The following is a 26,959-nucleotide window of genomic DNA, read 5'->3' as shown; positions in this document are numbered from 1 at the left end:
GGGCGGGCGGGCGGTGAGACGTTCTGCGGGTTGGCAACGGTTTGTGGCCCCCAAAGCTCAGCCCTGCGGGATAAAGCCTTACTCCGGAGCGGCGCCCCTCGCCCGTTTTCCTCCCTTGTGGGGTGAGAAGCATGATGAGGTTGGGAAGCTGCTGGTCTGGCCCGCGCCTGGGGCGTCACGTAGGCCCAGCGCACCTCCGTCATCAAGGGCTTGTCGTCTTCTCACCCGTCATGGTGTGCCCGGCACTCAAGCCCACACCATTGGGATTTGGGGAACTTTTGTCCACGTCTTACCACCCGCACTGGGCTGTGAACCCCTTCAGAGCAGAAAGCGCATCTTCTAGAGCTTCGCTCAGCGGGCAGCCAGCTGTCACATGCCCCCGCTGCAAAGGGGTGGGAGGGTTGGGGGTGCCCAGGACCCTTGACCTGAAGGATAGGACCTGTAAGAACTGCTGGTTAAACCATCTTTTGAGCAGTTTTGCTGTTCGGGCCTCTAGAATTTCACTGCCTAGTTAGCCTGTGTGAAGTCCTAAGTGAATTTTAAAGTGACATTACTTCCCCATATATGTAGTGTCACACTTGTAGATGACCCTGGAGTTCTCCCCTTGGGCATGTTTTAACGCCCCGGCTTCCTCACGGCAGCCTTTCGTAGAGGCGTCTGGCACACACCTGTGTATGCAAAAGGGTAGCTCAGAGGCCCGGACGCCTGGCCACTGGGCACACCTGATTAAACCATCACACCGTCCTGTGTGGGATCTCAGCTTTGCTGGTTTGTGCCCCCCAAAGAGACAAACCCATTTTAAACCTCTCAGTTTGTATTAATTTCAAATTAAGGATTCTGTGTGGTGACAATACTCCATCAAGGAGAGCGTGATGCCAGTTGATCTGGTACAGATAGCAAATTAAAACTTGCTTTCAACACTCCAGTGACTTATAAAAACTGTGATGAAATACTAATTTTTGCTGCCTTTTGATTAAAAGTGTTAAAATCCCCCCCCCCCCCCCCGTCAGCATTTAAAATGGACATGACTCAAAACTTTGTCTTTACTTGATGAGAAAAGGCCGTGTGGCAAGTCAAGTTCTTTTAAATGGGTGGTTTTTCTCCTCTTCCACCCACACAGCTTTGGTTCATGATGGATGTAGGTTTAAAACATATTATGCTGCCTTTTACTTCTGGCTTTTTAATTCTTTCTAATGACAACCTAGTACTTAGATAATTCAAATATCTTCCTGGCACTTAAAAACATGGCAGCTATGACTTTATTTACAACATGTGTGTCACGGGTGTATTCTGACTACATTATCAAAGTTAGGAATGCTGAAAATTGACCTCCTAACAGCCCACCTAATTGCTTGAACTTAACTCTGAATGCCCTTGTCCACTTTTGTTTTCATTTAGGAAAAAGGCCTGTGTCATATCAACACTTGTCTAGCAACATGCTGCAAAAGAGAAACTATGAGAATTTTATTGGGCATACACATTATCGACCAAATGACAAAAAAACTTGATTTCCTATTTTGGGGAAGAAAGGTGAGCATTCATAATGTATTTAATTGAAAGTAAACCATCTAGTTTATCCGGTGTAAAGTAGAATTGCTTTTAATTTTCATTGTGATTTTTTTTTTTTTTAGAGGTATTTTAAAACTTAGAGTGCTCAGGATAGAAACAGGGAAACAGCAACTGGAAGCTACTGAGCATTTCTTTTGTGCCAAGCCTTGAAGGGTTTAGGAACATGGCCTCATTTCATCCTCCTAGCGGGGGTAGGCGTGGGTCAGGCATTAGCAAACTGCTTGTTCTCTGCTTGTTTTTGTCAGTAAAGTTTTACTGGCACCTGGCCATGCCCATTCGTTCCCCTCTGTCTATGGCTGCTTCCTTGCTACCACTGCAGAGTTGGGTAGTTATTGCAGGGACCCCATGGCCTGTGACGCTGAAAATACTTACTGTTTGGCCCTTTTACCGAAAAAGTTTTTTGACCCCCAGGTGGGGATGTCCTGTACACACTTCACAGATGAGGAGACTGAAACTTGGGGTACGTCACCTGCCAATGCCCCACTCTGCTTGGTCTCTGCCCTAGGGCTGCAGGCCCCAAGCCTGTGCCTCCCACCCCCCACCCCCCCAGTTCTTTCTTCAAAGCTCGCTCAAAGCTGTTGACAGTTCTCATCTGTTGGGGGAAGGGATTAGGACAGGAGCAAGGAGAAGGTTTATTTTGACTTTTTGGTTCCCGTGGCACATGGATCGGACCACCCGAGACGTGAGTGTTCTCAGCGTGGTCTGCGTGTTAGTTTAGCTCCCCCCAGGCGTGGGCAGAGGGTGTGCTGTGCCTGTGAGAGTTACTGGAGGACCCCCCGTAGCTGCACATGACTGTCAGGAGCAGACCTCAGCATCAGGTTGTTGTGCTGTACATTACCACAGGCCAGCAACAGCAGGTGCCGCCTGCTCCGTCTGTCCAGCCCTGGCCTTTCTGCAGCCCCTGGCGTCCCTGCCTGCGGGTCCCTCTGCACAGAGCATCCCTCTGCACCATCTTTGTCAAACAACTCTGATACTCCAGGACCAGCTCACATATCATTTCTGCAAATGTGGGCCGGGAGCTGGGGCCCCCCTTGTATTCCCCGTGCACGTTCGTACCCACCTCCGCCCGTCTTACCTGTGTGGCCCACTCAGCACTAGCTGAGCTTGGAGGTGATCCCGTCATCAAGGTCCAGCCCGTTGCTGGGAGTACCGCTGATAACTTGATAGACGTTGGCTGAACAAATAACGTTATACATGTTTTATGCACCCTCCTCATGAAGGGAGGTTATTCTACGTCATTTGTTAATTATTCCTGGTCCATGCCATACATTTTCCTTCATAAGGTATAAACTTGCAGAGTTTCTTGTAGGCGGCAATGGCTTTGCCAGACTTAGTGTAACTGATACCCATTCTGATGCTTGGTTACATCACCTTTGTGAAATCACGGTTAAGTATATATTAGGTAGCTGCAGCATTATCTGTTTACCTAGTCTCCTAATAGCTGCAGAATTCAAGCTTACGTGGAGCCCACTGCCTTTCTAAGTTTCTTCAGTTTTATTTATTATACTTTTTTTAATAAAAAGGTTTTTCTAAACTATGTTCAGTTTTATCTTAATCACTTTTTAACCCTTTTTCCCCTGTAGGTCTTGATGGATGTGTGTACTCTCCATGAAATTGTTAGTTCATCCTTTGAGAAAGCAAACCGTGAAAGCTACTGAAATAAGCTGTGATTGTACTGTGCATACAATATACAAGGAACACACTACAGTTTTGTAAAGTTGTTCTGGTAACTTTTGTACCAAATAGCAATAAAAAACTATAGTTGGAACAGTTGGGTTGTACACAAATAGAGATGGGAAATCTCTATTTTGTCCCCGAATAATATTTTTTTTTAGAATTGACCAAATAAGAATGGAGTTTTTTGCATACTTGAGCGCTGCTGAAAAGAAATCATTTGGGTTGGGGGGTGGGGTGGGGAGAAAGTATATAATGCTTGCACCTCAGGTAAAAATCTGTAAATATATATAAGTTGTAAACCTGCTTGTTTAATACTATGTGTACTCTTTTTCTGTAATATAGCTCATCATTTTGAGCTATTTCTGCTTTTTTGTGCTTTTCATTTAAAATATGTTTTTAAAAAAAATTTTCTCAATGATTTGTATTATGTGAAATTGTCCACAGCCTCATGTCTTAAAATCGTCAATGAAAGCAGTGACCCTCTGTACGTGCTGCATATATTGAGGTCAGACATTCGGAACAAGGTGCCCCTTTTGTTGGAAATCTCAGCATGTCAGCTGAGGAAGGGGCCACATAGAGCCACCGTCCTTTCCTGAGGGGGTGGGGTGGTCATAGGATTTTTAAGTGCATGTGTCTGCAGGGAAGCATTTCCTCAGTAGCGCAGCCAAGTTTCCAGGAAACATACCAAACTGTATGTGGAGTTCCTTAAGTTAGTTTTCTATCAAATTAATCATTTTTGTAGGAAAATTCAATGTTTTGGGCGTTCGCCTAAATTAGTAGGTAAAAAGCATAACTCACCATGATACATGTGAATTAACATATGTTGGAAGCAGTTTTAAAGGAAAATGAAAGTTTGGGGGTAAATTTTAGTTTTGTATTTGGAGTCCTGGTGTGTCTGCATTTGAGTTAAGCTGGACACGTTCGAGTGAATTCCAGATGCATTGATTCTGAGGAGGGAGCTGCTGGCTGAGCCTCCTGGGACTCGGGGAAGAGGTACTGTTTCTAGACCTCAGCTGTCTTGTTTTTGGCTGTTTTGAAGCATTTTCTCAGCACATACGCAATTTGGTTTTTAAAGAGAGGCGAGCCCCCCCCCAGTTGGCTTAGTGGGTGTTTTAAAGTTTTATTTCCTCAATTTGCTGTAATGGCTGAGTGTCTTCAACAGTCCCTGGGTTTAGTAACCACAAAATATTTTATTAAGAAAACTTCCAAAAGTAAATTTGCACTGTTAATTTTCCTTGTCCTGCCCTTCTCCATTAGAGCAAGGGTTAAGTCCTAAAAGAATCCTATGATTTTTGTGTTGTTTTGTTACATTATGCAACACGAAGCGTACTTGATCAACACGTCTTAACTCCTGCGGAAGCGGGGGATGGCCTAATCTGAGGGCAGTCTGCTGGCATTGCAATGAAGTGCTTTGTATCAGGAAAGTGTACACTATTAACCGTTTTTCCTGTTCACAAGCTGAGCCATATGTACATAACCTAGATTTTTGTTTTCATAGTTTTGCACTTTTATAGCGTATTTTTGAAGATTAACACATTTGCGAGATGATTGACTTGATCGTTGCCTAATGCAATGAGTGTTACAGAAAGCTTGCTCCTGACTGTAAATGTAAATCTGAAATGGGGATATGTGATAATAGACAACTGAGATTTAAAACTGTATTAAAAAAAAAAATCACCAAATCTATTTGAAAACAAGTCAGTTCATGTTATGCTGAAATTTGGGGGGGCTTTCATAGTTTTCCTTTCTTACCAGATTTCTGAATGCATAAAAATACCAGTTTTTTTCCACAGCCCTTGTACTCCAAAATATGTTTTTGGTTTTTTTTTGTCCATCAGTATTAACTATTGGGATACTACTGGTTTTGTATGTTTTTTTTTCTTTGAGACAACAGTACATATAATAGAGGTACAATCTGTTGGATTTTTGTTTATGTATTTATTTCATTCCAGTTTGATTTATTTTAATTGTTGATAAGTTGTCAAACAGTAGACATTACTTGTTTTATTTATGATATATTTCAGCTTAAAGTTATGTTATTATATGTGGATGTAAATATAGATTTGGTGTTTTGCATTCTTGGATTTGTGTCTTTATTGTGTCTGTTTCTGATTTTCTTTTATTTAACTTTTTATAAATGCAGTTTTAAACATGCAGAGTTAGTAGAGAGATTAGTAAAATGACTACCGTTCTCCTTGTCAGCAACATTTTGTATCCTTTTGCAACTCCCCCGAGTATTTTTTAAAGCAAATCTCAGACACGATTTAATTTCATCGCTAAAATACTTGAGTATATACTTTTGACCGGTAAGGGCTTTTGATGATCACACCTAGCTAATAAACGCACAGGGATTTCTCCTAACCAGCATCCATGTCTGCATTCCCTGGTTGTCTCAAGTGTCTTCTGACAGTTGATAAATTGCAATCAGGATGCAAACAAAACGCCCTTAGTTTCAGGTTTCTTAAGGTTTCTTAAGCCTGTTTTAATCTAACCTCCCTCCCCCTCCACACACACTCATGAGACATTTTATTTATCGAAGAACTGGGTCATTTGTCCTATAGAAGTTCTCACATTCTGTTTTGGGTTTTTTGCATATTTGTGGATTTCCTCTAACCTGTTTTCTGCAGCCTCTGTATGTGCTGTAAACTGGTAAATTATATCTGGAGGTTTAAAGTGGATTTGAGCTCAGTTTTGGGCAGAAGGTGGCTGTGTACGTCCTATGGCATCACCACTGTACTCAGATGCTGTTTGGCTTTCCAACCTGCGGTGATGTTAGGTTTAATCAAGTAGGTTCAGATGCCACACGAACCAGCCCCTGTAAAGTTCCCCATCATCCTTTCTCTTCTGGGTTGTAGGGATGTTACAAAAGGCGATTTTATTTTTAAAAAAGTTCTTCCTTCTGCATTTACTCGTTGGCATTGTGAAGGGGACCTCACTTGTGAAAATTTAGTTACCCTGAAATACAGCTTAAACAAAAAGGGACAAACCTTGATTTTTCCTTGATGAACCAGCTTTGGGAGTAATGAACTGGTTCCCGGCATCTTCCAGACATGACTGGTACACAGATGTTCCCATTGTTTGGTATGAACGCATTGTACATGCGATGTGCTCTGAGCAATTGCCCGCATCAGTTTCCTGTCTCTGACCAACGGGGGCTCCAAGCTGGCTCTGTCTTTGGGGTGACATTCTGAAGGCTGTGACGAGCGAGATGTTGTGAGCTCATCTCGAGCATTTCTTGAGCCAGACCTGGAGTGTCACCTCTCCAAGGATCCTGGTTGCTTCCCCTGGGCCTTTCTGACGTAGGGAACAAGGAAATATATACATTTACATGTACAAAATATATACAAAAGACCTCGATGAAACTTTCGAATTCAAATCGAAGATGTTTTTACTTGGATTTTCTGTTTCACATTTCTGAAAACTTGGGTTCCTGATGGTAGTCACATAATGACTTACCTGCTTTATCCCACTGTATGTATCAAATGATGCCAACATTATCTACAACGTCATTACTAAGGGACGCGTTCAAAAAAAATTTATATAGTTTTGTTTACAGCAGTGGTTCTCAATTTGGTCCCAGAGTGGTGAAGGCATCCCCACTGGGAAATTGTTAGAAATGCAAATTATCAGGTTCACCCCAGACCTGCTGAGTCAGGAACTTTGGGGGTGGAGGCCAGCGTTATCAAGCCTGGCTGCTCACTGGCCTGAGTATGTCCCACTCGAGGAATACAGTCATATATTATGGGGAGTCTGCAGTTACTGATCGAGGTGGTATGGTGGCAACTTCATATACTGTTAGATCCATTGCTCTCCATCTTTAGACACTGCTGGGTTTTTTTTCCTTTTTAATATAAGTTTGTTATGTGAAACATACTTTCATAGTCAAAACTATAAAACCAGGTATATTCAGAGGCGCCTAGCTTTTCACCCCTTTCACCCTGTTCCCTCATATAAAGCACCATTTTTAAGAATTAGTTTTTGATTTATATCCTTCCATTGTTTCTTTTTGAAAGGATAGGTACACATGCAGGTAATTCATATTCGTCCCCTTCTATAAAAGGAGCATACAATGCCCAGGGCAGGCAGATTTTAGGTCTATTTCATTTTTTTCTTAAGAATGAAAGAACACACTTTTCTTCTGAAAATGAAGTGACTCAAAGGAAAACAAAAATCTCATCTGGAGAGGTGAAAGTGGGTGACCTCTGATTTCATTTATTCAGCTCATAGTTATTGAACTCAGTCCTGAGTGCTTAGTGCCAGTGCTGGGTGCTAGGTGCTGCCTCTCTTGAGCCCAAGTTCCAATTCCTGTCCCCACGGAGCTTACATTCTCTGTGGGCTGAGAACAGGCCCCCAGACCCAGAGGAAACCAGCAGGAGACTGACCAGGAGAGGCACACAGGTTGGGTGGTCAGGCCGGGTTCCTAGCAGAGACCTAAAGCCTTTGTCATCTCCCTTGTTTATTACAGCAGCTGCAGGGGACTTAAGGTTTTCCTTCTGGAAACTTCGAGGCTCCTCCTTTCTCTTTCAGCAGTGGTGCCTTTGCTGTTTCCATCCTGGTAACACTTTCATCTCGGATAATTCGCATTCGGGGGCTTGTGTGTCACCTGCCCCCCAGAGCCTTTCCAGCCCTTCAGTATCTCTGCTTTGGGCATTAATTTTCTTCCTGGTACTCAGCACTACCTGCCGTTACAGTGGGTGCATTTATTTGTCAGTCTCTCGAAGGTGAGCTCCCTAAGGGCAGACATTTATTTTATCTAGTGATCTCCTGGGCTCAGTGCATGGCGTGACACTCTTAATGTTTGTTGTGAGGATGGACAGATGGATACACATGGTTTATTCTGGCTCAGCAATTCATTAATGACAAGGGGTCTAGAATTATCTCAGAATAACTGCATTCCTTTGAGATTATGTCCTAAATTAGTCCATGTAAGCATTTCCATCTATCCATAGCAGTAAATGGAGTGCACATTCAACATGTGGTAGTTTATTATTCCTTACACATCATTATACCAAGTGAAAGGAGTTTCACAGAAAGGAAAATGGGCACGCCTGGTAGGTGTTTTAGAAGAATCAAAGGTAGCCAGGGCTAAGAGTTTTGGTCTGGAGTCTTTGAATGATTGTTCTTTTCTGGATGTGTGTGGGTTGGGGTGAGAGTGGTGGAGATGGCTAGAGGGTCAAGTTTGATAATGAGATTATAGGAGATTAGAGACACAGGCATACCTCATTTTATTGCACTATGTTTTGTTTTTTCCCCCCCACAAGTGGATGGATTGTGGCAACCCTGTGTTGATCAAGTCAATTGCCATCTTTCCAACAGGCTCAGATGATGGTTAGCATTTTTTAGCGATAAAGTATTTTTAAATTAAGGTAGTACAATTGATTTAGACATGCTATGGCACACGTCATAGACTACAGTATAGTGTAAACATAACTTTTATATACACTGGGAAACCAAAATATTTGTGTGACTTGCTTTATTGCGATGTTCACTTTATTGTGGCCTGGAAATGAACCCACAATATCCCCGAGGTCTGCCTGCAGTGCCTGGGAATGGGTGTTATTCACATCCGACAAGTTCAGACATTCTCAAGTCAGATATAAAAAGCTTTCCTTGGTTCATGCCAATCCAAGCATCATTCATCATAGGAAAGGTTAACATAATGTAGCCATTCTTAAAACTTTTGGCTTCAGGGCCAGCCGAGTGGCACGATGGTTAAGAACTGGCTTGGGACACCAGAGGGTCCCAGTTTGGATCCCACATATGAGGGCCAGTGACACTGCCCTCCACAGCTAAGATGCTGAACAAACAGCTCAACCTGGAGCTGGGCTGCCTTGAGTCGCCGGCGACGGTGTAGGCTGCAGCCCCTTGGCAGTGGGTTGCCATGGGCTACTGTATGTAGCCAGCAGCCAGTGTGAGCGGCCAGCAGCCGCAGTGAGTGGCCGTCCAGAAGCCGGTGACTGATCTGCCTCAACCGGGAAGAGCACAATGATGGTGCCAACTTGGGCCAGTGAAGCAACGTTCTCCAGAACTAGACTGAAGAACAAAACGACAGCAACTTGTCTGTTCCCCTTCCCCCAATTCCCCAGCACTGTTCCCATCCCCACAATTCCTCAATAAAAAAATTTAAAAAAATTCTAAAAAAACCCCCCAAAACAAGCAAACAAACAAAACTTTTTGGCTTCAGAATCCTCGAGAAGTGCAGTAACTTGCCCATGGCTGGTAAAGGGGTTGAGAAGGGTCTGTGCTTTTTACATACAGGTACGTAGCTGGCTGTTGAAGACAGTCAATAAATGAACACTGAATAATTTGAAACGTTTTCCCATAGAACTGACCAGTGATCCCAGACGTTTGAACACTGAGGAATGTTAAATAAACTGCGCCACAAGGTGGCGCTGTTGTAAACAAACTTCCTTTACTTGTCCCACCAGTTTTGATAATCATCTATTGGGGACACATTGTCAAAGACAGAACGTTTGTGTGATTTACAATGCTGCAGGAAATATGAGACTACTCATTGGAATTTACTGAGATATTTAAAATTTTTATAGTTCAACATTCCGTGAGCTAGCCTTGACGTTCATGACGTCGTTTAGTTCTTGCTTAGTGATTCTAACAGTGAAGCAGAAATGACACCACTTCTCTTTTGGTATTTATTTCCAGTAATGCCTGCCCCAAACCCAGTTTAAATTTTTTTTTTTTTAAAAAAATAAAGAAACTCTGGTTGCTATTGCCTTCTCCACTTCGCCCCCTGATGTTGGCTTCTGAGAGTGAGCCAGGGGCAGGACGGCTGAGCCAGGGGCCTTCTGGCTCACAGGGAGGACGTAGGGCAAAAAGGTCCAGGTTCGAATCCTTTATCCTGGAAAGGAGGGGCCGAGTCCTTATAGGAACGGAAGTCGAGTCCTGGGGGAAGGAGTCTCTCAGGCTCCAGGTAGGGCAGATGGATTGAGCCTGTTACCTCTTTCCCACCGCGCCCTCCTCCTGTTTGTCGGGTCTGTCCACTTGGCTTCCCTCCACGCCCCCTCCCCCTCCCCCATCCTGACTCCATCAAGACCTTAGTGTGGCTCTTGGGACCTAAAGCAAACTCACCAGATGAATGCTCAAACTCACCCAAATGGGAATTGAAACAACAGGATGACCGTGATCACAAGACTTCTTGCGCTTCTGTTCAGATACACATTTAATACAACAAATATCCCCTTTAGGCCATATGGTATCAATAATTCTGATTTCAGATTTTTTTAAAAAATATAGAAATGGTGGTATACAGGAACAATAATACTGATATTTCAGTACCTTAAAACTGCTTGGGTGCCAATGCTTACCAGCAACAGGGCAGCCAAGGGCATTGTGGGATATCCTTGCAGGAGAACACTACACAGTGGTGAAAATGAATGATCTGCCATTCCACAGAGTAACAAGGATAAACCTCACAAAAGGTGCCAGGCAATAGAGAGAATGTTCTGTGGAATTCCACTTATGTAAATGACAAAAGCAGGCGAAACTAACCCATGCTGTGAGAAGTTAGGGCGGTGGGTGGTGTGGTGCTGGGCTGACTGCACAGGGGTAGGTGTGGGGTCCTTTGGGGATGCTGGAAATGCTTCATTTCCAGATCTGGGTGCTGGTTTATTTATTTAAATTTTATTGTTAGTTTCAGGTGTACAGAACAATGCAATAGTTATCCTTTTTCACCTTCACAAAGTAACAACCCCCCTTCCCCCATCTGCTGCCCTCGCACCCCCGATATCATGCTTATCTATTACAATTCCATTGACTCCATTCCCACTCTCTACTCCATGTCCGGTGACTATATGTGTATATAATTATAGTTGACATACATTATTATTCAACATCAGCTTCAGAAATACAATGCAGTGGTCAGGCCTCTACACCAACTATGAAGTGGTCTCCCCAACAGGACATGAGTCCATCTGGCCCCGTAAAAAATCTTTACAACATTATTGATTATATTCCCCAGACTGTCTTTTCTATCCCTGAGGCCATATTGTAGTTACCAATTTGTATTGTCTCGTCCCTTCCCCTTCTCCTTCATCCCCACCTCCTCCCAACTAGCAGCTCTCAGTTTTTCCTCTGTGTCTCTGAGACTATTTCTGTTTACATTTCTCATTTATTCAGTTCTTTAGAATCCATGTATAAGTGAGATCATATGGTATTTGTCTTTCTCTGACTGACTTATTTCACTTTGGGTGCTGGTTTATTTTGAGAAAACTCATTGATGTCTACAGTATGGTTTGGGCACTTGAATGTACATGTATATAATACTTCAATTTAAAAAATGAAAAGAAAAAAAAGCACAGTAAGGCATTTGGAATGCCGGAGTCTAAAAACCAGAGCAATGTTGAGGTTTCGACTCACAATGTGCCTTTATGATCAGCACGATTTCATGTCATTTTCTAAACAGGTAAACTGAGGCTCAGACAGCTCACTCAGCACCATGAGTCTGGGCGTAGGTGGGGCCTGGGCAGCGTGGGGGTCTGGTCCTGCCTGTAGAGCCTTGGGTGTCTCCGGCACACCGGGCCCTTCTCCCGGGTGTACGATTATTGTTACACCATCACAAAACGAGCTGCCCTTCTGTGAAGTCAACCAGGGCGAACTGTCTCTTGCAAGACTGAGCTCCATGAGGCAGGCTCCATTCATTCATTCATTCATTCACTCACTCATTGTTTATTGAGGGTCTATCATGTGAAAAGATGAAGTCCTTTGGCCTTAGGGAGCAATAAATAAGTACCTAGGATGGCAGAGCTCATGAGAACTACGTAGCAAATAAACTGGTAAGAAGGATCAGGAGCTCGGGGTGGGGGTGGGGTGGGGGGGTGCAATTTCAAATATGATGGTCAGAAAAGTCCTCATCGGAAAGATGACATTTGAACAAAGACTTGAAGGAGGTGAGAGAGTGACCCATGTGGCTATTTGGACAGAGACATTCCAGACAAAGGAAACGGCAGGTGCAGAGGCCCTGGATTACTCAACGGTGAGGAGGCACAGGTGGCTGGTGGGCCAGGTGGGTGAGGTGAGGAGAGGAGAGGAGATGGGGCCCTGCTGGGTTGTTGGAAGGATCTTGGCTTTTGCTCTGAGCGTGATGGCCCCACTGGGGGCTCTGAGCAGAGGGTTAACCTGACTGCCTGTAGTCACAGCTGTATCCCCCGCTCCCAGCATGATGTCTGACCATCGTCATTGATCATCGTCATTGAATCGTTGATGTTACCTCCAATTGGGGTTGAACATTCATGCAGCAGAGACCCTGACAGGGCTGCTCAACCCACCATGTGGAGCTTGATTTCTACTTCTGGAAGACGCCACCTGTTGGCGCATCTGACTCCCATGAGGAGGGCCAGGAGGTCTTCCTGGAAGAAGTGCCATCTATTCTGAGACTTGCACTAGGAGCCAGGTGAGCTTGCACCTGCTGTCCCCTCTGGACTTTCCCTCTGGGAGGCTGAAAGTGTCCAGGCCCACTTCAGGGATCATTAGTAGGTGGGGACCACTTGAGTAGTTTCCTGCTGGGGAGGGATTTGAAGAGGCTGAAGAGATGCTGGTAGCTGTTGAGGGAGTTCACATCGTCTTGTGGCCAATAGAAACAACGCAGGCTGCAAAGCTACAGAACAACGAGATCCAGGGTTTTATCGACCAGAAGCAGAAAGCCATGTCAGATAGAGACGGCAAGACTCGAACTTTCGGTTGAACTTGTATTGTCTCCCTCCTTGATGACTGGTTAGACTGTGAAGGTGAGCAGGCAGGTGTAGCGAATTGGGAAATGGAACCCTCTAATGATTCTTTTGATTGCTTTCTGCTGATCCTTAATATAGGACAAATAATCACAAATCACAGCCAGCTGGATGGCCTCCTTTCCTCTCCAGCACTAGCGACACCTGGGGTTGATGAGCTTAAAGGTTTTCAGGAGCTGTATCAGCCTGACCGGACCCCCGCTGACACAGGCCGGTCTTATTGTACGTAAATTTGAATGATGCAAATCTAAAATGGTGAATTAGCGACATGTTGAGTTCCATGGTGTGCACCAAACGTGCAGTGGTGAGAATCCCACAAAAGAAGAAATTCTCGGACAACCTTATTTCAGAAGAGCTGAAGACTGTAAAACATCACTGCCACAAGGGGGCGCCCGTCATCAGGTAAAGAGAAATTTGGGCAATCCTTTGTTGAAATCAGGCTTGAATTATGTGCCTTCACATGACGTTGAGGCTTTGGGTTTTCTTCCCCCAGAAAGACACCAAGCTGGATATGCCTTTGAAACCAAAGGCCATTTGGCAAAAGAAAACACTTAAACATTCCAATGAAAAATTTTAGCTAACCCCTTTATTGAACAGTGATCACATTCCTTTATGGCATAGCTCTTTCCAGACCATTGCAATTGTTATTTAAATAAAAGCGAACAAAATGCGATGTGCAGCTGGTTGAAACAATCAGGTGGTATTTATGATGAAAACATGGGAGTCTTGCCCTGGCTCTCCCCATCCCATCCCTGCTCTTCAGACGCAAGGCCTCCATGTGGCCAAACCTCAATCGGTCTCACCAGGGACACTGCCCACTTGCTTCTCACAGCCTCTGCATGTCTTCTGGCCGGAACGCGTAAGCTGACCCATGGCAGTTTTCCCCTTGGAGGCACTGCGTTAGCATTTTGGGTGGGACAACATTTTGTTACGTGGGACGGCCGGTTTATTGCAAGAGGGACTGTGAGTACTCCTGCCCCCACCCGCACCCAAAGTGGAGGAACTGCCGGTGACGTGAGGAAAGTGTCCGAATGTCCTTTTGGGTGGGTGGTGCCTCCCTTCAGCTGAGAGCGTCTGCAGGCTGCTTACACGTGTGTAACCCCAGTAGTGCCGCCTCGCCTCCATCCATCTCCTCCACACTCAGGAGGTCTTGCCTCTCCACTGTGTGAACACTGCTGCTATGGTCACACATGTACAAGTTTTTGTTTGAATCCGTTTTCGTTTTTTTTGGGGTATATACCCAGGAGTGGAATTATTTGGTCAGATGAGTCACAATATCACCCATTTTTTTCTTTTGTTTTAAAATATAGAAACTCATTTTTAGTGTGATCCTTTCCCTCAGACTTCTAGTCTAAACGTTAGTAACTGCCTTTTTTTTTTTAAACTATTGAATCTCTCATGCCTGGAACAGTAACGGATAAACAGGAGATGATAAATATATTTTAGTAAATGAATGGATGATATTCATCGATGCAACCCTGAATGACAAAAAACCACCAAGACTTTTATTGTGCTTGTCAATGAATTTTTTTTTTTTTAAGATTTTATTGGGGAATTGGGGGAGGGGAACAGACAAGTTGCTGTCCTTTTGTTCTTCAGTCTAGTTGTGGAGGACCTCGCTTCACTGGCCCATGTTGCTATTGTGATCATTGCGCTCTTCCTGGGTGAGGCAGTCGCTCACCAGCCATTGGATGGCTGCTCACGGTGGCTCACAGCAGCTCATGCTGGCTGCCAGCCACTCACGGAAGCCCACGGCAGCCCACTGCAGCCTACAAGGACACTGGCAACTCATGGCAGCCCAGCTCCAGGTGGAGCTATCCTAGCTGTAGAGGGCACAGTGTCACTGGTCCTAATGTGGGATCCAAACGGGGCCCTGCTGCTCAGAGCTGGTGTCCCAAGCCAGCTCTTAACCAACGCGCCACTTGGCCGGCCCTTGTCAATGAATTTGTACCTTATTTATTACACTATCTGTAAAATTGTTATCTATGTAATATATAGTGAATGTTTATTGAACATTTATTCACACCGCAAACACCCCTGTTTTGTTTTTAATTTTTCTGTCTGAATCTCACATCTAGTGTGTGTTCCCACTGGGTGACTTTCTCCGGAGAACCCTGGGACACTCAGAACCCAGACACTGGTAGAGAGGGTACTTTCGTTTTATTAAAGAAAGCCCATTAGAGCGACTTCCTTAAATGGTGGCGGACCAGAGTAAAGGTTTTTTTCCTCCCAGGCGATGGGAATGCAACCTGTGTCCACATGGGGGCAGTATTAGCTAAGAATGGCGATGGTTGGAACAAAGGCGCAGTCACCACCCCGAGAGGTTGGCTGGCTACTAGATTTCTAGGGCAACTTTCGGAAATTCATCAGCAACTGTAGAACTCGGGGCAAACAAGTATAAAACAGACCTAGGCGTCAGCTCGGACAATCACGGCGAGGATTCGCACCTAGGTAACGGGAGGCCCACCCAGCCCCCGGGCTACCGGACAATGGCACGCAGAGCTGCCCAGATGCGATCGCGGGCTTACTCCCCCTGAGTGCTTACATCGTCACAGACAGATGATGACGCCAACGGAAGGGCAGCACTCGGCCCCGGGCGAACGACCTCCCTCTTCTTTTTCGGAGAGGGCAGGCCCATCTCACAGGCTTATTTCAAAAGCAGATGGAAGCCAAGTGGCCAGGACGACCTTTCATTTTGGTGGGGAGTGGAGGTGGGGGTGGGGGTGGGCAAGGGGCGCTCAGAGTTTTTGGAATTTCATTAACCAACACCAGTGAAAAAACTGGTGTCATCGTGGGGATGGATACCAAGTTTCGATCTTGGCAGTTAAAGGGGGTTAAAAAAAATACAGTTGGCATTTAGTGTCACCATGATTTCATAGAAGCGACGGCAAGGCAGTTGCAAAAATATACTGAAGATGAAAGGGCAGTCCTTTCAATGGACAAAATAACCCCCCAAAACCCCACAAAAAACAAAACCCCAAAACCAAAAACACTACCCTCCCTCTTGGAAAGCAAATCCGTGAAAACTTCGTTAAGCCTTGCACGAAGACCCCCCCCCCCCCCCCCCCGTTGGGAGGCATTATTCTAAAGGTAATTCCTTCAGTTTGAGAGAAATTTAAGGAAATCAAGATAACAAAGAACCTGTAAGTCCTCTGAATTCCCCAAACACATGGCCCATTTCCACCAGGCCGGAGAAGCGTTCCCCTTTGCTGCGCGCACGCAATGGGCCGTGTGCTTGCCGTGCGGATGTCTCGTTTAATTCTCACAACTCCCCTTCCCGACAGGAGCTTTTTATCATTCCCGTTTTACAGGGAAGGGAGCCAGACCTTGAAAAGTTTATGTAACCTGCACACAGCTAGTGAGGGTGCTGAGATTTGAATCCAGGCTGGGGCAAGAACAAAGCCTGTCTAACCCTCGGGCCATCCCGCCTTACTGTTCTCTGGCTGCTCCAGGATGAAAGAAAAGAGGTGGGTTTCTGGATAAATGAAAAAACAAGATGTAGGAATGCTAATAAGTCCATGGCCATTTCCTTGGAAGGAAGTCACCTGCTGATCATGAATACTCAAAACTTATTTGAGCAACAATGGTATGCCATGAGATTTGGGAATTTGTATTATTAGTTACCATATATTAAAAATAAATATGTTTTTGAATATATTTGAACATGCTTTAAAATGTTTTTATTGTATTTGGTTTACCCATTAAAATTAGCATGTAATATAGTAAATAAAGTAAAAATAATAATAGGATAAAAACAAAACCAAACCCAGTTGACCATCAAAAAAGAAAATCACCTTATCATCTTCCAGTTTTGAGGTAGCTAATGTGTAGGTATGGTTCTGTTCATTTTCAAAGAAAAGGTTTTTTTGTTTTGTTTTTCAGGTTGAACTTGAGAAACAAATTTGCATGTTGCTTGGCTCACTTTAACAGTACAAGATAAACTTTCATTTCCCTCAGTGATCACCATTCTTTGTAGCCATGATTTTGAAGGTTGTAACATCTTCCACTGATGAATGAATGAAATGTGTATTTTGACACTACCACCTTATCCTCAGTGTCTGAGTCTGTTCTGGCTGCTGTAACAGATACCATAGACTGGATGCCTTATAAACAACAGCAATCTATTTTTGAGTCCTGGAGGCTGGAAGCAAGGTGTCAGCTGAGGGCCCTTCCTGGGTTGCAGGCTTCTTGCTGTGTCCTCATGTGGTGGGAGGGGCTGGGGAACGCTGTGGGGTCTCTTAGAAGGCTTGCTCCTATTCATGACCTAATCACCCTGCGAATCCCCCACCTCCTAATACCCTTACATTGGGTATCAAGGTTTCAACACATGAATTTTAGGGGGACGCAAACATACAGACCATGGCACTTACTTTAAATTGCTTCCAAATAAGTAGTCATTGTTTATAAAAAAAATACTGTGTTGGACATCTTGGTGCTTTACTTTTTTTTTTTTTTTTTACTCCACATTTCAGATTTTCTCATGGTTAGACTTTTTCAGAAGTGGAATTACTGGGACGAAGTAGCTAGACTGTTTTAGAATTTCTCAGAAAGGGTGCACAATGAACACACATTGTATCAGAGGCCAAGTAGAAAGAGCGCTATTTGCTGATTACGCTGTAGGCAGTTAGTACCAATTGTTTTTAGATATTGCCTCGGGACTGGGTTTGTTCAAAGCCAGTTAAACGATTGCTTTTTCAGTTTCCACTTAAAAAAAAAAAAAAAAAGGCTGCTCACATTCACCTAGACTCTTGAGCCGTGATTCTGAAATGGGGGTGATGTTTCCTCCAAGGAGCCATCTGGAGACTTCAGGCTGTCACAACTGAGGGGGAGGTTCCCATATTGTGGGTGGAGGCCAGGGATACTGCTAAAGGTCCTACAGTGCCAAGGACGGCCCCCCAGCAAAGGAGTGGCCCAAAATGTGAGTACTGCCGAGGCTGATAATCCCTGTGCTTGAATCTCAAGTGGCAATTCCAAAACAGTGTTCCTTGGCACGTTATTATTCCAGAATAAGTTATTAGCAATGATTCTAAACTCAAGAATTCTTAACTCTGCTGAAGAAGAAATGTGTTAATCCCTGGAATATGTTAAGCTTGGTCCCTGGTACAGGTCACCCTAGAATCCATTATTCTTGCTGCTGACAAGACAGGCCGGAACCACTGGACGATAGGCACAAGACTCATGGATTTACTGAGAATGTTAGCCCAGCAAAGGCTCAGAGGGGTTCTCTAGCACAGGAACTCATTAAACCTAGAGTTGATTCAAATTTATTTGACAGTGGATCTCCCCTCCCACTGCCTTTTATCTATATTTTTTGAGAGAAGATCTGTTATCACCTGGAGGAAGGACTGTGTCTCAAGGAACACTGAACAATGGTTTAGTGCAGGGTTTGGCACATTATGGCCCCGGGAGCCAGGTCCCGCCTGCTGCCAATCTTAGTAGGGCCAGAAGATAAGAGTGGCTTTGACGATTCTAAATGCTTGAGCAAAAAATCAAAGGAGCATCATATCTCATGACACATGAAAATGATATGAAATGAGTGTCCATAAGTAAAGTTTTATGAGCACACAGAAGTCTCGCTTGTTTGCAATTTATCTGTGGCTGCTTTTTTTGTGTTGCAAAGTTGAGCAGTGGTCATGTGGACCTTATAACCCAGGAAGCCTAACATATTCACTGTCTGGCCCTTCGCAGAAAGAGTTCGCTGACCCCTGACCTAGCGTCCCCTTTAGAATGCCTATGTGTTCTCCTGAAAATGTAATTCTCCCGGAAACTTTTTGTCTATTACAGTAACAAAGTGTAGTTTCAGTTAAATGGTCATTTCCATACAATATTTCCAAATTTCTGTTTTGAGTCCTTGGTGCAATGAGGCAGAACATAAATTTTAAAATGTCATAAAGCCGTGTGATTTAATCTAATATACATGGAAATATCATCTATGAATTTTCTTATGAGAGAAGAGAAGCTAATCCCTTTCTGGTTAGTCATTTTTGGAGCCTAAGTCTACTCAGAAACATCTTTTAAAAATTATGTTTTTGGGGTTTTTTTTGGGAAATAATCTGAATGTTGAGAAAAGGGGGATGGCTTATTTCTTTATGTCCCAGTATTCCAAGACAGGGCTGGTCTTAGCCTGTTCAGGCTGCTGTAACAAATACACCATAGACTAGGTGGCTGGAATGATACATTTGTTTTTCACTGTTCTGGAGGCTGGAAGTCCAAGGTCAAGGTGCCAGCAGGTCTGGTGTCTGGCAAGGCCCTCTTCCTGTTTTACAGATGGCTGTTTTGTCACTGCCCCCTCCCGTGACAGACAGCAGAGAGGAAGCAAGCCCTCATGTCTCTTCTTAAAAGGGCACACACATCATCGGGCCCCACTCTCATGACCTAATCACCTCCCTCCTAAAATCTTATTGGGATTAAGTTTTCAACACATGAATTGGAGGGCTGGGGAGGTAGGGTCCATAACAGGGATGACTGTCATTGTCCTCTAGTTTTTTTCTTTTAATGAGCTTACTTTTTCCATAATGTACATCACTCAATATATAATTGTGAGTCTTCCCTCTTCGCCTCCATCTCATTCACATCAGAAGCATTTTCATGATGAACCTGTAATGAGCTCTCCCAGTGGGCTGAGCAAGGCTGAGAACATCCAATGGGAGGGGAAAATGGGCAAGAGAGTGAGGAGATGAGAAAAGACAGGTGAGAAGGCCGCTGAGAGCGCAGGATGGGGAGGAAATGCTGAGGGTGCTGACTTACCACCTCAGGAGCCAAGCCCATGGCTGTTTGGTTTTCTCTTTAGCTTCCTTTATTATTTTTTCCCCAGCTTTATTGAGATATGTGACGTGTAACATTGTGTAAGTTTAAGGTGTACCACGTGTTGATCTGATATACTTATATGTTGCAAAATGATTACCATCATAGCCTTAGCTAACACCACCATCATGTCCCATAGTTACCATTTCTTATTTTGTGGCGCTGGGAACACTTAAGATCTATTCTCTCAGCAACTTTCAAATATATATATAAAACAGGATTATCAACTATAATCACCAGGCGTACGTACATTAGGTCTCCAGAACTCATTAGTCTTCAAGGAGCCTGAGGTCTTAACCTAGACTTTCTCTGTGTTCCCATCAGACCCGCCTTATAATTTGCAATAAACGTGACTACCGGTTCACCCCCGCCCCACCCCACCCCCACCCCCACTTCTAGACTGGAAACTGTAGGAGGAGGGGGGTACCAGTCAGTGTCCAGGGTTCTAGGTGCCTGGCACGTACTGTGCATCCATCTTTGTTGAAAGAACAAATAAATATCTCTAGGCTTCATTTTTTCACTGATGCTTAAATTATAGTGGCTCCGAGTCCATCATTGGGGAGTGTGGGGACTCTCTGCCTCCCTCAAACCTCCTGGGGAGTACGGGGGAGCTCCTCACATGAGCTCTGGAACAAAGCTGACATGTCCTTCTCATTGTAGCATCTGACCCCTGCCTTGTGGCAACAGATACCCGTTAAGGGGGTGGGGGGTTCTGCCTCTGAAAGTCCCTGTGGCCGCCCATTGACACAGATTCCTCACAGAAAATTTAAGAGGGTTTCTCTCCCCAGCTCACTGCCATGTGTTGTCTCTGAACCCTCAATCCTGGCTGGATTTGAAATTTTGGCATTTTTGTTCATCATGGATTTTGGGGCATTAATTTTGATTTTTAAAAGACATTGTATTAAAATATTTACCTTGATTACTGAGTTTTTGGGCGAGTCCTTAAATATGCCCAAAGTGGGCACCTCACTTGTTTCTTTCTAGTCTCAACTCGGCCCGAGCAACACTACTCCTCCCTAGTCTCCCGGACATTTCTCATGAATCAGCTCCTTTGATTTGTATCACCTGGTCCCAAGGGTGAGTGCCATGACACCCTCCTGGGCTGCCCCCTTTCCTTCTGTCTCACCTCCTGGGGATGTTCTTCCACATATTAACCCCCCACACACACACAGCCCCAATAACAAAATGCCACAGCCCCCTCTCTCATCCAAACCAAAGGCCTCCAGGTCCCCATCCACACGCGCAAAGTGACTTCCCCAGGGGTCGCTGGGCTATGAGGCCGCAAGCAGCTGAGCTCTGAATCAGTCTGGGCTGGCCAAGCTCCGTCTGCTAAAAAGATTCTTGTTTTTTAACGAGGAGACTGTTCAACTTGGAAACATCGCTACGCTCCAGAGAAAACGAGTCTTTCGAGGACAGCTAACATCTCTGCCAAGACACCCATTCACACAGAGGGTCGAACACCTGATACCAACTGAAGGCATCCCAAAGATTTGCTAGCAGAAATCAAAACTTCCGGCTAAAGAAAAGAGTGATTTGGATAGCATTTTAGGCATCGAATAGTACTGGGTTTCACTCATCTTTGTGGCCCTAGGCCTACACCGAGGCTGTCGAGGTCCTCAATATTGGGTTGTTGAAAGAGCAAAGAAGAAATGGAAGAGAGAGATTTTGGACGTAGCGGATAAGCAGGTTCACGACTTGGTCTACCTTGACCACAACTGGAGTCAAAGTCTCACTGTAGAGTTTGCAGTGGCCGTGGAAGCTGGGTGCAGATCCCAACACTGCCCCTTCCTGGCTGTGTTGCCTTGGTTGTGTTACTTAACCTCTCTGAGCCTCGGTCGCCTCATCTGTGAGATGAGGATATCTATAATACCAATCTCACATTGTTAAGAGGCTTTCACGAGCTAATGAATTCCAGCTGTGAGAAACCTGGCACCTAGTAAATTCTCAACACAGGCAACCAGGGATTATTTAAAATGTATTGTAATTCACCAAGGTGGAAACACATGAGAAGTCCACTCTTGCTTTTCCAGATGGCTCCCTGAGTTTTTAATCAGGTCTCTGTCCTCTCAGGATTAATGATATCCTATCTGGGAGTTTCTGGAAGCATGCATTGCTTTTCCCAGTTGCCATTTCCTCTGTTCCTTTCCTGCTATTTCCTGTCAGCTTCTCCTCTTAATGGGGGAGCATCAGAAATCTGCAGATGTGTTTTAAACCGACTCAGCGCCCCTGTGTGTGTGACTGTCCTCATCTTAGTCACATGGGTGGTCATCTCCTCGTCTGCCTCCCTCTAGTGGGGACTCTTAGTCTGGACACGTCAGCGATAGATTTCCACGGGTCCATGAACTTGCCCAGGGAGAGAGTGACGGTGACTTTCACCAAGTTCTAACTCTCGTTTAGTGTTTCCTTGATTATGACAGTTGGCAACAAATCATGTAGTGGCTGAAGCACCTGTGTGACTTTGCCCCCCCCCCCCCATAGAAGTCACCGATATTTCCCTGTCATGTCACAGCAGCCCTGGGTGTCTGGAAATAGTCTCTCGTCAAGGTCATGGCTTTGGAATTACCATAGCTATTCAGTTCTGCTCTGGGGCTCGTTACTTAATGCATTAGTAAAGAAACACACATGTTACAGTACCTCAAATTTGTTTTTATAATTTACATTTTAATAATTTTATTTAAAAATAATTGATTTTGCTTCTCAGCCTATGAATTTTATTTTATGGGGCTTTAAACGTTCTTCTGAGCAGGGGTTAGTGGGCTTCCCCAGAATGCCGCAGGAGCCTCTGGCACCCAACAGTTCATGAAGCCCTGCTTTGGACCAGCCTCCATCATTCGGAAATGGCCAGCCTGAAAGTGAAACGGGAAGGGGAAGTTAACGTTTTCTCTTCATTTCTATCATCTTGAAGCATCAAGCAGGGTCATCCCACATTTATCAATATCTCAGTGACAACAAGGAAGCTGGGAGCCAAGAGGCATGGGGTCCAGTCCCAGGTCCCAGGTCTGCTGCAACCTGCTGTGTGACTTCAGGGGAAACACACAGCCTATCTGAGCATGAGGGATTGTACTAGAGCACAGGGAACAAACCCCATTGCCTTCTGGCCCGTGAACCACAAATGGCTCAGGTGTGTGAGTGGATAATTGGGGAGGGCACCTGGAGACCGCAGCCCATTTAAAGGCAGCAGTGGCCACTTAGCTGTAGCTGATAGGCGCCAGGTGGAAAAGCAAGCCCAATGGTGCTGAGGCTTCAGGTTGTTTTTTTTTAAAGAAGCCAGAAACCTGAGTTTTTATGTGGACTCCCCCTTTATTAAAAACATTGCTTCAAAATTTAAAAGACATGTGTAGGACAGATGAGATACCTTTGCAAGCTTCCAATTTATGTGTTCTGGTCTACACAGCTCAGATAATAACGTTGAAGATGATGATGATGATTATGATGATGACGTCAGACACATTCATAAAGCACTCGCTGCATGCCAGGCATACATTAATTTATTCAATTACAACAATCCTCTGAGGTAAGTACTACTATTATCCTTATATTTCATATGAGGGAACTGCACAGAGAGGTTAAATAAGCTACCCAAAGTTGCACAGCTGGAAGTGCCCACGTGGGGATTTGAACCTGTTACCTGCTCTCAGATGCAGCTCTGAGAGATTCCTGCCTCCCCCACCCTGGGCTGCTCAGTTGTCTCTACGGCTGTGTACATCACTGTCTTTGCAGAATGGTGCCCCCTGAAGGTGGGTGATGAGGTAGCCACGTAACCACGGCCATTTGTAGCTTGGTGACTCTGGAGGTCCTGTGCAGACGACGACAAAGGCAGCCTCAGTGTTTTCCTGGGTCAGCTGAGGCTGAGAACCAGGTTCTCCCACCCTCATCCCACCTCCCTGCCTGACACCCAGGACCGTGCTACACACTCCAGGAGAGCCAGGAGCCCCAGGAGGGCTGAGATGACATATGCTACAGGCCCAGTAGTCCGGAGGATCAAAGTCTAAAATTAGAAAATGTTTGGGTTGAGTTGTGGCCCCTTGAAAGATATGCCCGCCTGGAACCTCAGCATGTGACCTCATTTGAAATATGAGCCTTTGCAGATGTAATTCAGGTAAGGACTTTACGAGGAGGTCCTCCTGGATTAGGATGGGCCCCAAGGCCCACGAGATAGAAAAGACAAGAGAGTCACAGGGGAAGAGGCAGAGATGAGGTAACACAGCCACAAGCCAAGGAACACCTGGAGCCCCAGGAGCGGGGAGAGGGAGGAAGGCTCCTCCCCAGAAGCTCCTGGAGGGGCCCTGCTGACCCCTCCCTGTCAGAATGCCCGCCTCCAGGACTGGGAGAGAATACATTGCTGTCGTTTGAAGCCACTCAGTTTGTGGTCATTTGCTGCAGCAGCCCTAGGAAACTCAAACAGGGGGACGCCTAAAAAATTTTAAAAAGGAAGGAAAGCAAAGCTGCGCTGTCTTTCCTCCTGGTCTGTGGACTGACAGTCAGGGCTGCTGGGCTGTTGGTGGGGTGAGCAGGCAGGACCTCCCCCACGTGTGAAAGCAGCTGTGTCTGAATTCTAAGCATCTTTGATACAGGCGTGCGCGTACACGCGTGCGTACACACACACACACACACACACACACACACACACACCCGGTGACAGGCAGATGTGTCCCCTCACCGTGATCCATGGCCTTGCTTTCGCTCCTCCTTCACGCGTCAGGGGGCCCGAGCAGGCGGGGAACCCTGGCCTCTGCACTGACAAGGGGTGATTTGAGTGGCCTCTGTTTGCCCGAGTGCCGGGCGAGGGCCACGCTTTTCTGTTGAAAAAGGAGGTTCAGGGTTTGATAAATGACTGTTTAATGCTGGCGGCAGAGCCAGCTAATCACTGGGCAACAACAATCATCATAATTAGAGATGGACTAGACGTGGGAGGTTCCAGCCCGGCTGTCCTTCTCTGCCTCGGAGACATGACTCTTCTCACATTAGCCCTTCCTGGGCCTCGGGTCCTGGAGGAAGCAAGGCAGTGAGCTGGAAGGATGTCCTGCGAAGCTGGGTGGCGCCTTCCGAGCAGCAGAAAACCCAGGTGTGCCCTGGGGCCCTGGAGGAGTCTTCCCAGGTCTTCCAACTTTTCAAAAGAGTCCAAAAATTCAGGTTATTTTTTTTTTATTGTGGTAAAATACATATAACATAAAATTGACTCCTTTGCCCATTTTTAAGTGCACAATTCTGTGACATGAAGTCCATTCCCATTGTTCTGCGACCATCACCATCCTCAGTCTGTACAACTTTTCATCTTCCCACTGAAACTCCACACCCATTGAACATGGACTCCCCATTCCCTCACCCCCAGCCCCTGGCAACCACTCTTGGAGCAGAAATTTCCTTCTTCAAAATGTGGGCTCTGGGCCAGCCGAGTGGCTCAGTTGGTTAAGAGCTCGCTCAAGAGTGCGAGCTCTGAGCAACAGCGGTTTGAGTCTTGCCCGAGCTGAGCTGCTGCTGAGCTGCCAACAGGTGGCAGGACGGCTCAGCTAAAAAACACACACACACACACACACACACACACAAAACAAAACAAAAAATACCAAAAAATGTGGTCTCACTCACCACAGACCACCAGAATGCATCTGTGGGTTTCCAGTGTAAGTCACCAAATGAACACATCCCACATGGCACTCTCCACCTTCACACCACATCTTGCTCCAACCTTGACCTCTGTACTCTCTTACCCAAAATGCAACAGACAGCCAACCCTGTCCACCGACCTGCCACGTACGCCTTGAGCCTGATCGCTCTTACCACTTCCACTGCACTAGTTAGTGCAAAACACCTCCACCCGGAACCTCACCTCCTTGAGGGCCTCCCCTGTCTCCTCAGGGCCCCACAGCTCCCGTAGCTTTGGAACCAGGCAGCTCAGGTTCAGATTCTGATTCTGTGATTTTGGATGCATCTCTTAATGTTCACGTGCCTCAGTTTCCCCCTCTGATGAATGGAAATAATCATGGGACCCCTCCGGGGATTGCTGTGAGGATGAAATGAGTCCATCCATGTAAAGCCAATCAATGCAAAGAGTTTTATTACTATCATTACAAAACAATTGTGTTTGCTATATATGATATCAAGATACATGGTAATTATTTAGTTGCATGTCTATCCATTGGAGACTATGACTGTCTGGAGAGTAGAGACCCTATCCAATTGATCTGTGATTCTTCAGGGTCTGGCACATGCTTTGTATTTATTTAGTAGGTGTCCATTTAATGTTTGGGAGAGGGAGGAAATAAGTAAGTTATTTTTCCTAATGGAAGGTTAGGACACACCTAAGATATTAGGTCTGAAGTGAGGACCTCTCCCAGGGTCCCTGGATGGGTGGGGCTTCACCTTCACCCCCATCACAGGAATATACCTCTTTTCTGCTCAGTTATTGCCAAGTAACAAATGACCCCAAAACTTAGCGGCTTAAGATCACAGCCAGTGTGATATATCCCTTGATTTTGGGAGTCAGGAACTTGGGCAGGGTTCCCCTGGGCGGTTTTTCTGTCCCTCACGGTGGGGGCTGAGATCCCTTGAAGGCTGGTGGACGGGCTGGAAGGTACAAGGTGGCTTCACGCAACGTCTGCTACCTTAGCAAGGGTGGCTGCATGGCTGGGTCCCGCTGGGACAGTCTCCTACATGGGGCCTCTGCAGCATGGCGATGTCAGGGAGTTAGCGTCCCCAAATGGAGGCCGGAATCCCCCAGAGTGAGGGTCCCAAGGGCCCCAGGCAGAGCTGCAAGTAAGGCTTCCCATAGGTAACCCTGCAAGTCCCAGAACACCACCCTGGAGGGCAAGCAGATGCCTAAGGTGGGCTCAGACTCTGGGGAAGTGGGCTCCATCTCACCTCTCCACAGGCAGGGGCAGCAGGGAACTCCCCATGTGGTGAGTTAACCCCCACCACGCTCCGCCTCTCCCTCGCAGGTGTTTTACCCAGGGGTCACAGGGTCCCATGGACAATTTTCAGCGAATCTGTGAATCCCCCGAATGAATTTTGTACAGATGTGCAAAGTGTGCATTCCTTTTCTTTTTTTTTCAGTGAGATGAGCTGTCAGGAAGATTATGAATCCCCGCCTGGTGGTCTTCCTTCTTACTGGGCTTTATCTCATCCCATTCCTCTGCCAAAAGTTCCCAAGGAAACATAAACAGAGTCTTGTA

The 26,959-nt window shown here is 45.6% G+C and overlaps 1 protein-coding gene and 1 long non-coding RNA gene across 2 annotated transcripts in view; both read left to right on the top strand.

Moving 5' to 3' along the window:
* ZNF217 (zinc finger protein 217) overlaps positions 1–126 on the top strand; it is a 33,134-nt gene extending 33,008 nt beyond the window's left edge. Inside the window, exon 7 of the mRNA XM_019640923.1 lies at positions 57–126. Coding sequence (XP_019496468.1) covers positions 57–126 — 70 coding nt within the window. The remainder of the gene's footprint in view (positions 1–56) is intronic.
* Positions 127–1,020: 894 nt separating this feature from the next.
* Positions 1,021–4,920, top strand: LOC109381869 (uncharacterized). Its single transcript, XR_002123833.1, has 2 exons — positions 1,021–1,530; positions 3,153–4,920. It is a non-coding gene; the product is annotated as an uncharacterized LOC109381869 (long non-coding RNA).
* The last annotated feature ends 22,039 nt before the right edge of the window (positions 4,921–26,959 follow it).

This window comes from Hipposideros armiger, unplaced genomic scaffold (assembly GCF_001890085.2).
Source record: "Hipposideros armiger isolate ML-2016 unplaced genomic scaffold, ASM189008v1 scaffold_54, whole genome shotgun sequence".
NCBI lineage: Eukaryota > Metazoa > Chordata > Mammalia > Chiroptera > Hipposideridae > Hipposideros > Hipposideros armiger.
This window is presented reverse-complemented; position numbering and strand designations above follow the sequence as displayed.